This window comes from Sceloporus occidentalis, unplaced genomic scaffold, assembly GCF_023333645.1.
Source record: "Sceloporus occidentalis isolate IW3139 unplaced genomic scaffold, rSceOcc1.0.p SCAF_31, whole genome shotgun sequence".
Classification (NCBI taxonomy): domain Eukaryota; kingdom Metazoa; phylum Chordata; class Lepidosauria; order Squamata; family Phrynosomatidae; genus Sceloporus; species Sceloporus occidentalis.
In genome coordinates, this window is record NW_028317011.1 from 8668397 (window position 1) to 8685186 (window position 16790).

Consider the following 16790-nt stretch of genomic DNA (forward strand, 5'->3'; position numbering starts at 1 on the left):
GACTTCACATTGTTCGATTATAATACTGGCACATGATGCCCCCCCCCCCCAGATAGAATGAAGCCTTGAGTATTGTTTCTGTTAGGTTTAATCAACATCATATAATAATACTGTTTATGGGAAGTGAGTTCAGATTATACAGTTCCTAAATTGATTGGGCAGGTTGAAGAAATGATTGTAATAATAATAATTTGCATTTATATTGTGTCATTTCATTTGCCTAAACTAGATCCGTTTTGGTATGCAGGAGGATTTGTTCACAAATATAATTATTCAGTTCTCACTTCCCCCCCTTAACACTCGCTGAATTCTTGCAGCTGTAAAGTGATATGCAATGCATAGCATATGGAGGGTCACTATTTCCAGGTTTCTCAAGTTTATTAGAATGATTGAATTCCTAATGTGTTAAACTAGAGTGAAAATAAGAATATAGATTTAACAGTCTAAATAGTTTGTTTCATTGTGCATAGGCTAATTTAGAATTTAAGTCATTTGTACAAAACACACACATATATGTTCAATGCTCTTTTAATAAACCTCACACTGACAAACCTTTGCTTAAGCTCTAGTCTAGTCTACCCTATTTTAAATATGACATAAAAGGGATATTTATAAAATATTTTAGTGAATTTGTAATTCTAGCCACATACCGTCAAATCCATCATTATGACCAGCTTTGAGAAATCTCTAGTATACATTCTTGCTCTTGCCAACCAAGGTGGACATTGGTAAGGTTTGGTCTGGTTAATTTAACACTGTTCTACTCAGCTGAGTCTATTGGGCTTGATAAACCTTAAATTAGTTTAGAAATGCAATGTTTACATTAATACTTTTTTTACACTCATTTTTATGGCAGTAAACAGAGAATGGAGTGGTGAGGGGGCAGAGAATTGAAATGGGGTCACATTGTGGGTGAAAATGCAAGTGGAAGGGTATTTTATAAACATGCAAATGGTATACATTGATGTTTGGAAGTGAAAGGATTAATCTATATTGTGTGCAGAGCTAAATGAAAAAGAACATGGTGGTTTGGCCAATACAAATAGATGTGTGGATGATGGCAGAAGTACATAAGGCAGTTTATGAATGTGTAGGAAAAGGGGCCATTTTAATAAGGCAGTGGTTGTCTATGTACAAAGGAATAGCTAGGGCAAAAATATACCCATCTCAAAAATGGGTGAAAAGCAGCACTTTTGTAGAAGCTCCTGTAGAAAAAACTTTGATTCTGCTGGTGTATATGTCACAGACATGAGGTGTTTATGGTTCCTGCACATTTTAACATTTGTCAAAGCTTGCAGAAAGCCGACTTGTTTTGTGTCCAAAGTAACTACTAGAAGAGCATTTTTCACCTTTTCGTCCAGCTCTATGCAGGGCCAGACTGGGGATGACGAGGCAGCCCTGGCATTTTAAGACGTAATGATCTAAGTGTGGCCGACAGCTAGATATGACAGACCACAGGTTATGTTTTTATGCTCATGTAGCGTGGAGTCAGCCATCTCTAGCAGGCAGCTCACTCCAGCACCTGATCTCCCGCTGGAGCAGCAGATGGGGTAAGTATAGGGTGCTGTCGACCAGGGGACCACCAGGCATCTTTCCTGGTGTCCCAGATGGCTAGTCCAGGCAAGGCTCTGTGGAAAGGTGAATGCCATATGTAGCGCGATATAGCAATAAGCAGCGTTAACATGGTGGCTAAAGATGCTAAAAGTGTGAATGAGTAGATGACTAAGTGAGCGGAGGCATGAAATGTGAGTCTATGAATTCAGAAAGCTGGTTTGTTTTTTTTACTGAGTGACATAGATATATGAGTGCTGGGATTAACCTTTCTACCTGCAGATTAGCTGTCAATCATACACACCACGTCAAGTACATTGTAACTACTCACTAATGAGAAATATAAACTAAACAGAATCCCTAATGAGCAAATAAAATAAATTAAAGCATTTCTGTAAAAAGAGACCTGTACGATTTCCTTCAAGAAGACTTACCATGATAAATTGCACATAGTTCTATATGCATATATTTCTTTTTTTAAATAGATACTAAATGTGAATGAGTTATTATAGCCTGTTACATGGTTGATTGGTTTCATTTCATGGCATTTCCCATATGTGTTCCATAATGTGTCTGTTCTTTTAATTATTTGGCTTATCCCTCACATACGCTAATCGCTGCCTTGAGAAGGACCCCCTGATGTATTTTTTTTTATTTTAAACCATTCAGTCTCCGTATAGAAACCAATCCTAATGCAATAAACTGCTTTTTTTGCGGATTGAAATTAACATACTGCATTTATCATCACATAGAAAGATTTTAATCAGCTTATCCGGTGATCTGTAACTGACCCCATGATACCTAAATGAGTGAAATAAATTTGATTTTAATTTTTTTCATATACTCCATTTTTAGTATATTAAACTATAAAATTGAGTTGATCTGTGTTAATACAAACGGGACCTTCAATATCTCTACTGCAATTACTCGTAATTATGCAGAAGTGGGGAAATCTTCATTGTAGAAGGGGGTCTCTGACCTGTTTAACTTTTTTGACGTGGAGGGAAATTGTAATATTAGAAGCAAATTACTACATAATGGCAATAGTTTAATGTTCTTTCTTTATCCAATAAACATTCCTGCAGACACAAAATACAATGAATACATTTCAATTACAGGAAAATGACCAACAATCGTAATAGGTTAAATGTCTTTAAAGTGGTAGGATAGCTGACACGTTTTTGTAGTGGGTGTAAGAAACATTAACTATTTTTAGGACATCTATAATATGCAGAAACCACTAAAAGTGGCAAAAGACACCATTTGTATATACATCTATAATATGTATATAAATTCCAGGACATCTATATAATCCCTTATCTTAAAGGGTCTGAATGATCAGTTTGACAGTCACAGACAAGTCATCCAGTTTCTTGAAATGGACCGTACACTTGACAACTACCTTAAACATCATAAATGTCTTTATAAGCCTAGAAGGTTTTTTTGAAATCATTATCATTCTTTATATATATTTAGAATTTGCCAATGTATGGTGCATGTATACTTGTGTCTTGTAGTAATAAAACTAGTAATATATCCTATTGTTTATAACATGTTAAGCATAACATATATATATATATATATAATTTACAGTGTATGTGTATTTATAAAAATCTTTATGGTACAGTTTATATATTTTGCAATATTTTTACTAAACTATAGGCATAAAAACCATATAATGCAATAACAAATTCATAGGGTTAAATATACCCTAACTGTATCACACTATGGGCTTTTCTTCTCTTTTTTAAGATATTATGTCCTAAGAAGTCATTTATGTACAAGATGCAAATACAGGTTCTGTAACATTATTGTACAATTGATAGATTTACTCTGAGCGCACTTATCACTTTTGTTTTATTTTATTTAATGTGCCATTGACACTGTATGTGGAAGGGAAACCACATGATTAGAGTGCTGCTGATGTAAAGGGAAGTCGCAGGAATAGTCACTTTTGTGTGTGTGACACTAAATCATATTTGAGTATCTGTTGTACACCCACCTTCGTCATTCCCTAAAAGGGCATTGTTTGCAAAATAAAGTTATATATATTTTACTTCTGTGATGCCACATAACTTCTGAAACAACTTTATTTTTTGCATTACATCAGGGGGGTGACATCATTTGTTGTTTTAGGCAAATAGAAAGGAGAAGATGATGTTAACAATATAGGCATGTCACATTTAAACACCCCGTCAAATTAAATAAATTACCACTGAGAAGATGGGGTGTTATTCCCAAATGTAATTTTAACAAAAATAAATGTATATACTTAATCCATTTAGTACCAGAATCACCAAGCACAAGCCCACATGGCATTACTAATCGAGTAAAGAGGAAAATAAAACACATTATGCTGTATGCAAAACACATGTACATTTGCTATATTTAGTTTGATTTTATGTGAAACAATAAGCATTGCATTTAGACTGAGCACTGACTGGAGATTTAGCTCACATGAGCCACCTTCAGGAAGTGAAACAGCTAATTTTGTATGTTTCGTACAGCCTAAGAAAGGAAAACAATAGTATTTTAAGTGTATACACAGTAGAGATGTACATTGCTCATCCTCGAAAATATTCATTATATTATTGCTACACTCACCTGTATAATATTAATATAGCAGGATTCTGGTGCAACATCGGAAGAGCAATCTTATTACAGCAGCCTCTGAAATGCCCCAGCCATTCAGATCAGCTCAATGGTTGCCACTTTTCAAGTGGTAACTTTTTATATATACATAGCTATTTAGCTAATGTACCCTGAGATCCAAAACTGAACAAAACACTCCACTGCTGAACCCAAATGATCAATAAATTTCTTCTTGTATTCTCAACTTAGGTAAAAAAAATAAGACTTATCATGGCATACGATATGTCTTGTGTCATCATCGAGCACACTTGACGCGTTTATTCAGGATTTACGTCCGATAATGGACCTACGATTAAAGTATGCCACAAGCTTGTTATGTTGTTGGTAAAGGTTAACACATTATTTTCTCATATTTTGACCAACTCATCCAAGCAGTCCTCTCTTCCTTTTTCACTTCCCCTCAACCAACTAAATTGTGCCAGTTTGTTATTGTTTGTGATTTTAAATCCTTCCTACCGACTATGATTGTAAAGCGCTACAGGATCTGTTGGCAAATATAAACAGATGTAATATAACTGTGCCCTATTTACTCTATTTTTCATAACAAAGGGCAAAAGGGGCAGCAAATGCATCTGTACCCAATCGAGTGACCAATTTCACATTCTATCCGATTTCATATTTCAGTTCAATTGTTTTCAAACGTAAAGGGTTAATAGAAGGTCTTTAATGCTATTTCAAATGTTATGTTCATAACCACTATGTCCAGTGCACCATTTGTCTTCATTACAGAGCCTATTTCTGGAACATGTTTTATCGCTTGTACCTAAACCTTCTCTCCGTCCCTTTGCAGGTTGCTGTTTCGTAACATTTTATACAAGAAAAGCTGCACTGGAAGCACAGAACGCATTGCACAATATCAAAACTTTACCTGGGGTGAGTGCATTATTTTTATCCTTGACACTATGTTGCAATGAAATGTCACTTATTTGTTCTGTTTATTGCTAGGGTATAGCTATCTTTTATGAAAGACAATGGGTATGAGGGGATAGAGATCGAAGTCACAGAAATGGATGCATGGTGTGGAGCTAATCCCTTAATAACAAGATGGTTTTGACAACAATGAACTGAATGTTCCCTTAGGCTTCACCTGCAAATCTCTCTGACTTTAGTACTTTAAAGGTAAAAGACTATGTACCAATTTGATATATTTTTCATGGCTTGCCCACTTGAAAATCCCACGGAAACTGGGAGAAAATGCCTACACAGCATTTTATACTTAGTAGTGTCAGGGTCAGCTCTAGGGTTTTTAGGGGTATTATATACCTAAGCAGCATATTTTTAACATAAACTGTTAATTTAAGGGGACACTCCAGTGGTCCACAGAGCCCCCCGAGCACACGAGTAACATTTAAGTACTTTCATATGCATTGATTTAACCTACAAGAAAAATAAAAATAATACTCTCCTCGTCCCCCTCCATTGTATGACATACTGTGGCACTGATTGACATCTTGAAGCAGTTCAACAAAACACATGTTCTACACATGGGAGACTGGCCACCAACTTCTGGAGTTAGTGAATATAATTGATCTACTACTGCTTGTGCAATATAAATTTTATGAGTATAATAAAAATAAGTGTCACTTGGTTATTACAGTAGCTGTGACACTGCCACATGTTTGTTTGATTCAAGTCTATTACTTGACCTTACTTGACCTTTATCTCCATATTCATGTATATAGCAAAAATATCATAAACGGTAAGACATAGATTGCCTCAAAACTGGGATAAAGTGCTATATAACAAGCATACTCACATTTAAATATATTTAAAAAATGAGCAATCCCTGCAGCAAGCACTTTATGGGCAGATTCCCTGTTAATTTCTATTATGACCAGTAGCTTATTTTATAAATAATTGTGGCAGTTTTTTAGAATGGATGCCGTGCAGAATGTCATTTAATTAGATAATTTAGCATGAGCAGCATTAATTGGGTTAGTAAGCCTTTGAGATATTAAAACCTGATGATTTTCCTCTGAGAATAATTATTATCTAGACAACCAAAATGCACAGACAGGGGTTTTTATAAGCCTGCAGCACTGGAATTTGGTCTTCTGTGCAGTACAAGCTTACTTTGTGGACTTAAATCTACTGTATCATGTTTTTTTATAGTCAGTTTTTATTTAGAATTTGTAATAAGATGGAATTCTCATTATTGCAATGGCTTCTACAGACAAATAGTAGTTTAGTTTAATAATAGTAGTTCTTAATATTTAGTATGTGAGTATTGTGAGTGATGAAGTCAAAATCAGCACTGGGATCTATATATAAAAAAAAGTAATTTTAATACACCGATAAATATTTCCACTGAACACTGACCTTATAGTGAAAGTATTAGTTGAATTTATTATCTTCTCTTATTAATGGATAGAATAGAAAAAAATTGAGTCATATCCACACCAGTTCCTACATCGTGCCATAAAAACAATATGATGGATGTGTTTCGAAATAAACATGGTCTACTTCCTTTATCCCCCATGATGCAAACCAAACTGCCAACATAGTGATGCGTCAGTTTACAGGTATGTACATGTCTCACTACATACTGCAAGTGATGTATTTATCAATGACCACTGGCCTCTACCTATATCTTGTGTCTTATTCTGCAGAATGCCAGGGCATGGCATCATATCTCAGTGCTTCACATTAGGTCATGCTAAGACATCTGCAGCATATTCGGGCTGGTTTTAAAAGAGGATCTTTCTCTCTAAGTGGCCCACTAAGAGCTGTTGCACATTAGGAGGCTAATAACGCAATAGAGTGAGTCTCGTCTAGTAAAAGGGCTCAGGGGATGTCGCCAACCTCAAATCTGCAACCCTATGCCTAAATGAGAATATGTTACTACTGCCAACTTCATTGTATTATTCCCTTCAGATAACATTGTTTAAACAATTAAATGTCACATGTAAAAAAACATTGGTTTGATTGTGCACAATCAATGAAATAATGTATGTTTCACATTTTCATACACACAAATTCCCATGTTTTCTAATTAAGGACTTTATTTTAAGCATATGTGGCTGTGTTATTGCTTTTCATACAGTTTTCATACGGTTCTAATGTGTTTACTTTGTCATAAAACACTTTTATATACTTTAAGCACATAAAGCACTCCAGCCTAGTGCTAAGTGAAATAATTACAAAGAGTCCTGTATGTGAGGTTCTCATTTTCTCTCTTTAAGGCAGATCTGTTTTTATGGATAACAGTTAGATAGATAGACAGACAGACAGACAGACAGATAGATAGATAGATAGATAGATAGACAGACAATTCTGTTTGCATCCTGAATTACTCTTTCAAGTAATTGGACAATAATTTACCTGTCCATAATACCCTTGTGTTTGTGATCTCTTTTTTTGGCATTACCTTACTAAGCTCTTGAAGAACCCTTGGGTCAATACCATTAGGGCTTGGTATCTTATTAATTTCCCATTTGTCTCATCACCCTTTGAGCACCTCTTGATGAGATTAAAAATGATGTAGGTTCTTCCACAAATGATGAAGCAACATCATTTCATTTACATAAACAGGACAATAGATTACTCATTTTGTGAGCTTTCTCTTCACTGATTGCCTGTCCAATCTGCTCCTTAAATGGTCCAGTGTTTACACTTGTGTTTTATATATATTATAAAGTTGTTCAAGGTTGGTTTTACCTTTCTTGTTAATCAAAGTTTAATTTGCTGTATTAGATGATCATATTTCCTTTTCACAATATTTGTTTTATGTTTTGTATTTCCAAAAAACATTGAGGCGTCTTAAATTTTTATTAGTTCCATCCTTACATTGCTATTGAGTCACATTTCTCTTCGTTGATTTCTTTTGCATTCATTCCAAAAAATGCATGTGCTACAAAAAGGTAAAAAAGAAAGAAAACTGCTGGTTAATACTAATATATAACAAAGATTTGTGATTGGAAACAAAGGTTTGTGGATTTTATTGAATATATAATCCACAATTAATAATCCACATCACTTCCGCAATAAGTGCACTTCTTTAATCAGTTATGGCAAAGTGGGTAAAATTAAGATATAATAGAAATATTTAATCTGTAGAGCAGAATGTTCTCTGTGCTCATTAGAATAGAAATGCTATATGTGAGCAATCAGAATTATCAGCAAACAGTCCTCATCCCCTGCACACTTGGTTAAGATTACTAATATAATGTCAGGTGTACAGGTGTACAGTGCATCTTTATATATAACCTACATTTCTTAGATTGATTAATGACCTTGCAACTTAAACTGCCGCATACTGAGGGCCAGTAACACAATGAACCAAAGAAGACTATTGAAAGGCTACGCATATTGGAGCAGGTATAAGGCCACAAAATTGTCACTCACAGGTGGTATAACCATTTGTTGAAACCAAGAAAAAGGAAATCTTGATAAATAAGCTAAAAGACATTTGGCACATTATTTAGCCATTTTTCGACCTGCTATAATGCCATATCCTGTCTTTTTTTCTGGTCAAAGTAGAATTATGCCTATACCATTCATGCTTGAATTCCCCTTATTAATCGTCACTATTTCTTCTGGCAAACCACCCCATCCTCTTGATAAAGGATTACCTTTTACCATTAGATCTGGGCCACCATTCTTTATTCTCTTTTAAACTCTCACATACATTTGGTCTTATACGACTCTAGACAAACCTGGTACTTTACTGATTAAAGGCATCACAGCAGTGTCAATCGCATCCAGGGTCACTGAGAGAGAGCTGCCAGCAAGAGCCATCATTGATGGATTTCAGTGAACAGATTCAGTTTAATGTTGCTCAGTGCAAGCACTGGTTACACTGAAGGTGGTTGCTTGCCCAAACAGATTTCAGAGCATTTCCTTCCTTTTGTGTGTTAGATGACCCACTCTGCTTATACAGAGCACACTCTTTCATCCATTAATGAGGATCCGCTGATGTAAAAACATTTGAGGAAAAATAAATGGCTTCTGGTGTCTGGTGCAGCTTCTGTGATGATCATGTTTTACAGGGAGTAACATTTTCAGGGTACATTCACATGTTCTGTGTCTGTGTGCCACTTAGTCAGTTCAGCCTTGCTGTTGCTTGTTGAATTGCAATCATACTTCCTAGAGACTTTGTGACATATTCACCATAGAATTTGTAGGTGCACTAAAATAAGCACAACCAGCTGTATTTTAAGGTCTAGGCATTTATCTCCAATCAATTTCTACCATTTCCATGACCCACTTGCTTACTTTTTTTCACATTTAGAATATGAATATAATGTCCTAGTTTATGCATAAATATTCCTAAATAACCATCAGCAATAAGGCATAAATATTCACATATACTTGATGGTCTGATAGCAAAGTGCCAAATAGCATGTGTCTTACATTGTGTTTACTTCACTATACTATAGAGGAAATGCATTAAGTATGACATTTTGGTGAAAATCCTATTAATATTTCATGCAGACCTAGTTTTGGGATAGTTCAAGAGCATGAAATAATGCATGTCCTTTTAAACTTCCACCCATTTCCAGTATAATCCATGTTGTTCAGGTCTAGTACCCTTCCATTATAAGGGAAAAGCAGCTGAGTCGCAGATACTTCCTCCTAATGAGCTACCATCATTCCTCCATTTGCCACATCTTTGTCACGTGCAGCTCTCATTCCAGAATTCACCATTGTCAAGGCCAACATCAAAACCCATTAGATAAACCTTTGATTTAGATTATGTTTTGTGATGGACACAAACTAAAAAGGGAAGGGGGTAAATGATTAATGCAGATTCTTGGAAGAAAATATTGCAGGGTGCCGTCCGTTTGATTACAAGCTTCAAAATTAGTCAACATTTCCATAATTCTAAACCAATATACACCTGTTTCCCTACTGTGATATGAAGGCACAACTTAATTTAACAGGTGCCTTGCTGTGCTAAATCTCTCATTAAATACCACGCTAGTTTGGTAATTTAAAGTTACAGCACTACTGTTTTAAAAGACTTGCGTTTCTATTATTATAAAATTATAAAATTAAAAAGACATTAATAAGGCCTTTTTAGAAGAAAGCTTCAATTTAGAATATCAAAATAGAAAGAAACAAATGACAGCTTTTGCACGAATCTCATAGAGTTAACATTTTCTTTGCTTTGTTTTTATATAAGCCAACAGAGTTAGTGATTTTGGGGGGTTTTCTGCTGTGTCTGAATCAAAGGAAAAACATAGAAAATGATTTATAGAAATAAGGCAAGGTTAAGTCAGAAAAAACTCTTTAAAAACAATCTTCCCTTATATTTAGGACATGAAACTGAAACATATGATTCAGTATTTCTATGAGGTACTTGACGTGGAAGTCAGAGATTGGCACAATGCTGAATAAACAGGGTTGACATTGCATTTGCCTATTTTTTCATTTTCTTACTAGTCCATACTAAAACCTTAATAAGCTTGTGACCTGCTTGGTAGTCTTACACAAGCCATGGATGCTATTTTCAACCAATGGTTTTCAACCAATATTCATTCTAAATGGTACTGAAAAAGTCAGCATATTAAGTCATTTTACTCATCAAAGCCTGAGTCACCGTACAGGCCAATGCGGAAAGTCATTATGTTTAAATCACTTCTTTGTTAGAAAGGTATTGGGGCTTGGAAACATGCGTTAGAATTATGCCTCGGATTTATACATGTTTCAAAGCAGTGAATATTTTTTGCAAAAAATACTTTCCACGTGTAAAGGCTGTGACTTCAATTTTATTATTTATGTGATGTAAATATTTAAACACTTTACCCATTTCAAATCTAGGAAGTCAATGAGCCAGAAGAACTTGAACTCAGGCCCTAGTGAGCTATTAAAGACACTCACATTGCAGATCTCCTGAGAGTAAAGGGAGCGCTACAATAATACTGCTGTCAAGCTCGAAGGTTAAATAAATACAATTTCCTGTGTCCTTTCTTCTGGGTTTTTTATGTCAAGTGAATGAATAAGCCAATCCTTCATTGTAATTGCACACATTATAAAATATTTATTGAAATGTGTAAAATGTATGGTATCACACAGAAGCTACTATACATTTTATTTTATAGGGTTGTTTTTAATGAAGAAAATGCATCATTCATTGGTGAGAGCAATGTTTTTCTGGAATTTTTTGGGAGTTGAACCTGCATGCTCCCACTCTCGATCTGTTTTCTTAGTCCGGTGTACTGCAAGGTCTATCAGGGGACTTTTATCTTCCTGGCTGTTTTGAATTTCTGGTTTTCTGTGCCATTTACAACTTGGCGTCTATTGTCACCAGGGACAAAGCAAAGTGTCTCTGGATCTTAGCCAAGTCTGATACACATTATCAGCTGAACAAACGAATTCATCTGTGCCTGACTGGCTTTCAAGGGTGTCATTTTCTTTTTCACTAAGTTTGCCTTTATATCTCTGACAATTTTTTCCCCATTTTCTGAGTCATGCTTCCTTTCTGCTAAAGTCAGTGTTCCCACTTTTTTTACCCCATTGTTTGTCTTCTCTACTTTTTACCGTAACATGGTTTCTATTTCCCACTATTGACTTCAGTGTGCTAAAAAGACAACTATTGGAGGGGAATTGCTTTCTTCCCACTAGGTCCATGAGATTTAAAGCATCTACAGATAATGGACAAATGCAATTCCAAGGTGTCATCATTAATTTCCATTAGAGCAGGACCTTGTATTCACAAGTAACTTGGCCCATACCACTTGAACAATATGCCTACCGTGATGTTTGTATTTTTCTTGTCTAACATCTGAGATGAATTATTAATATTAATATTAATTATTAATATGTTCTGTAAGTAAAACTAAAAGTAGCCCAACTACTAAAAGTAGTCCAAAATCTTTATAGAACAAGCTATAGTAGAATTACAGAACCAACAATGGTTTTGCTTTAAGAATACCCTCTGAGATCTTTACAGGTCATATAACACTTCACCTTGAATATGTTGGCCAACTGAAAATCTAGAAATGTGTGTTTATAAATTATGCTTGATTGCATTTTGATGTAAAATTGCTATAAATGATCCCTTGGTTTTTGTAAAATGTCTTGGTATGCTGCCTTGGGAAAGTGTATGTATATTGCTATATGCTATATGTTAATTTAGGCCTATTGTAAAGAACAATCATGGAAAAGAAATGTGAGGCTTGACAGTTTTTCCTGTCAATATAGCTAATAGATTATATAGCTATTTTAAGTGATTTTTAGGTGACATCTGATGCTGTATTAAGTGTGGATTCCAGCCTATTCAATCTATCCATTCTTCTGTACATTACAGCACCAAGAATAAAGGATATATATATATATATATATATATATATATATATATATATATATATATACTATATATATACTATCATTCAAATGTTTAAGGTCAATTAGAAATATCCTTGTTTTGGAAAGAAATAAAGAGTAGCCATTGTTAATGTGTTAGCTAATCCAAGTTTAAATTTAAAAGGCTATTTTAAAACTATTTTGCAGTTATGGTAGCACAGCTACAAATGTCCCTGTTTTCCATGAAAACAGCCCAATAACCCAAATCTTTGAACAGTAGTTTATATTAAGACTGCCAAAAATGTCCCTCTTTATTAAAGATAAATCCAAAAACAAAAATTTAGATATAATCTATATTAAAGGACATTTGGGAACCTTTGTGTAGAAGCTGTTCATAGACTACATGGTGCCCTTTGTTTAGGAAACTGTGCAGAGTTTCTATATTGCTGTAGAGGATTTGCTCAACTCTACACCGTGACTTAGACATCGGTAAATGGTCACTATTTATACCCCAGGTTGCTACAGTATTAAGATCAATCCAGCATAATAATATTCTTTTATGTCTGTGTAACTGTAGACTTTTTTTGCTGGCTGCCAAATACTGCCGACCACTATTGATTGCATTACCTTGAGCTTTATTACAGAGTGGAGCTTTGTTACAGCAAGGAATTGGTCCAAAATAGCACTGCATCTACAATATCAGAGTACACATTTGTAATATTGCAGAGGCGGTATCCTTGAAGTCCCTTTATGTTTTCTTATATTAATTTCATTGTTCACAGTCTTTTCATTTTCTATATGTACTACTATAAAAGACCTATAAGGTGGGCATTACTGTTGGAAGGTTTCTGGAATGTGAGGTACCAATATAGGTAGCATTGATGAGATTATGACAATAGTAACAATTCATAATCTGGTTAATGTGAGACAGGAGACATTTTTTATGACACATTTAATGTAACATTTTGGTACATGTCGGGCTCTCAGGTGTAGGTTCTTGATGACCCAAATATTACCTAGTAAATTACATATGACAGTTTTTTAATATAATTATCCAGAGTACACACCTTATCCATAGTGATATATATTTGATGTTTTACCAACAATAAACAGACATGCTGAACTGGTAACAATCTACATAAAAATACAATAAAAACAGTATTGGTTGATTACACGCACACAAGGATAAAAAGCCACTTTTTCCTTTTTTACATTTCTACTATTTTGGATTAAGGTTTATGCAGTCATGCCATTTTTTTGGTCTGTTCACAGGATTTATATAACAGTGCTAAATCCTCATAAAATACATCTAGCAAAGAAGATAAAAAAAAAAAACCCTTGTTAAAATATCTGCTGGCAGGCAGTGGAAGATAGTGTCTAATGTAAAACATATTCTACCAGCTCATCCTGGTCAGGTCAGTGAACAGTGACCTATAGTAGGATTTCTCTTAACATGCATTCATTTGTAAAGCCATAGGTTCAGTGGTGTTTGTCCTTGTTAAGAAATGTGTGACCAAATCTTTGCTGCTGCAAAGGTCAGTTATTTTGACCGCAGTTCATATTTCTTTTTTTTATGACAGAACTGAAACAGTGGAATGAATTTACGGCTACAGATAAACACGCTGAGTCTTCCCCTTATATAGGTTTGAACATTAATATTATTTTTGTAGCACCATCATAATCCGCAGCGCTACTGAATATATAATGGGTAAACAAGACATGATAATGTATGATATATATATATACCGTATTTGCTCGATTATAAGACGAGGTTTTTTTCAGAGCAAATGCACTGAAAAATACCCCTTGTCTTATAATCGAGGTCATCTTCTAATCAGACCTCGATTAGGTTGCCAGGCTGATTACCGGTGCTTTGGTCGCGAGCAGCGTCTCTTCTTCTAGCAGCAGGAGAACAGGAAGCTAGTAGGGTGTCACATAACTCTGCCTCCCCCCTCCTTCCTCTGGGGGCGGGGCCAGAGAAGTTGCTTGCACAGCCGGGCCCCTGCAGAAGTCTTCGAGTGAGAGATCTGCAGTTCAGGTAAGGGGGTGGGGGAGGGTTTTTGTGATTAATGTGTGAAGTATGTGTGATTAATGGAATGAATGAGTATTTAAATGTTTGTGAATGAGTGTGTGTATGATAGCATGGATGTGTAAGGGGGGTGGTGGTGGTAGCATGGCATAGGGAGGCTGTACTCACACTCCTATCATCCCCAGGTTCCAGCATGTACTGGCTGCCTTGGCTTAATAGGAGTGTGATTGCTGTTAGCAGTTATATATATATATATATATATATATATATATACCTCCAGAAATGCCTTTTAACCCCCTATATGCCACTCTGGCATATAGAGGGTTAAAAGGCACATCATGGGGCAGAGTGGCCAATAGGGGGTATAAGGCATTTCTGGGGGCACAGTGGCAACCCTGGGGGCAGATGTGCATAACTGGGGGGGCAGGTTGGTAAATAAAAGGAAATAAAAAAAATATATATTTTTCTCAATCATAGCTTTTATTAGATATGAAAAAATTGTTTACATGCATTAATATTTACTAGTAAAACTTTTTTTTCTATAGGGTAGTCTTATATTCAGGCTTTTTGTTTTTTTCCTAAATTAATATTTAGATTTTGGGGGGTCGTCTTATAGTCAGGGTCGTCTTATAATCGAGCAAATATGGTATATATATATATATATATATATATATATATTATATATAAATATATAATATATATACTTACATATATATCAATTTGGACTGATAGACATTAGGCTAAACAAGGGGACCTGTGCAAATCAGCTTACAATGGAAAATAATGTAGAAGATAGGGGTATATTACACAGGAGGTGAAAGTGCAAGTGTTTACAGGTCTGTGGCTTCCATGGGGCAAGAGGGGCAGATGCTGTAAGGTGAGAGGCACACTTGACGGCAGCGCCCCTGTGCCTCCTTGTTAAGGATGTGACATCTGCTTGGGATATGACCTCTGACCTTCCTGCAGTCACCATGTTTTTTATTTACAGCTCTGTTAAAATATTAACAGCAAAAAAAAACATTTCTTTGAGATATATATATATTGCTTCTTCCTCAGCTATATATCAGTGTCTCACAAATATGTTTAATTCAACTGCAGATAGTATTTGCATTGTAAAACCAGTATGTGTTTTAATACTGACTGATGACTGAACTGGAGCATTACACCCAGTGCCACTGCCTTTGTGGCTGCTGTTTCATCCAAATGCTTTAGTTGCATATCAAAGAAAGGCGCCAATTAAGGCTGAATAATTTCAGAATGTTAAGCAAACCTCCTATAAAGCGGTCACATAATATAATTAAAACATTTTTGTTGCCATAGTCTGAAATATTATCTTATAGGGACAGCATGTACATTTACGAGTGATTTTTAGAATAGATGCTTGCTAAAATAAGACTTTTTTTTTTAAAACATTTTCACAAAGCAGTAAGTGTTATTTATAAAAGTTAAAAAATATATCAGACGTTAAATGCCAGTGCTATATAAACCTTATATGCTCCTCACATAACCATGTTTTTATCCACATCTGACTGGCTCCATGGTCTATGTTAAGCTGTAATACATTGTAACTTCCACTTTCAATTAAATCATAGATGTACGCTAAGATTATTTAATGTGACTTAGATATTCTGCAATAGGTCAAGTGGCCCTAGACTTAATCAGTCAAGAATAACTTCTGTCTCCTTTTCATTCATACTTTAATAGAACAATGCCTGTTACAACAGAAGTTATGAGGAAAAATAATTGCTTGGACATTGAAAACATGATGTATCTAATTACAGGAAAAAAGATAGGAATGGGCTTCCATTGTTAGAGTTCAAGTGTACAGAAGTCTAGAGTGGTGGTAAATGATGAGGAAACAGCTGGACTTTGTATAATAAGTATGTTCTCTCAAGAGCAATTGAGAAGCATCAGCAGGGCTAACAGAGATTGCATTCTGCTAAAGTAGTTTGACATTATATGTAGAGGTGCACATCTAGATTAATACAAGAACATAATCACACACTAAGCAATTGGAGTCATTCATAGTAATAAAACGTATTTGAAAGCTACCATATTAATGAATACTAATTTTCTCCTTTTGGATCTCATCATCACTTAATAACAATACAAAAGTATTACGACAGTGTGTTTGGCATTTTGTACAGCTCATGCAAAACCCCCATGTAATTGTTCTGTTCATTTTTATATTGGTACCTTATTGTAGAGTAGGCAGCTGTGGACCTTTCAAAATCATTTTTGCACGTTCTCCTGGGGAGGGGTGACGTCAGTGAGGAATCATGTCCCAGGCTGGTACAGGGTGATCAGGCCC

At 35.2% G+C, this 16790-nt stretch overlaps 1 protein-coding gene across 8 annotated transcripts in view; it reads left to right on the forward strand.

Annotated features, from left to right (window-relative positions):
* The window catches only part of LOC149298801 (CUGBP Elav-like family member 2), a 230707-nt gene that overhangs the window by 145997 nt on the left and 67920 nt on the right, over positions 1 to 16790 (forward strand). For all 8 annotated transcript variants that reach the window (XM_089487182.1, XM_089487183.1, XM_089487184.1 and 5 more), the window contains one exon: positions 4994 to 5076. In XM_089487182.1, coding sequence (XP_089343308.1) covers positions 4994 to 5076 — 83 coding nt within the window. The remainder of the gene's footprint in view (positions 1 to 4993; positions 5077 to 16790) is intronic.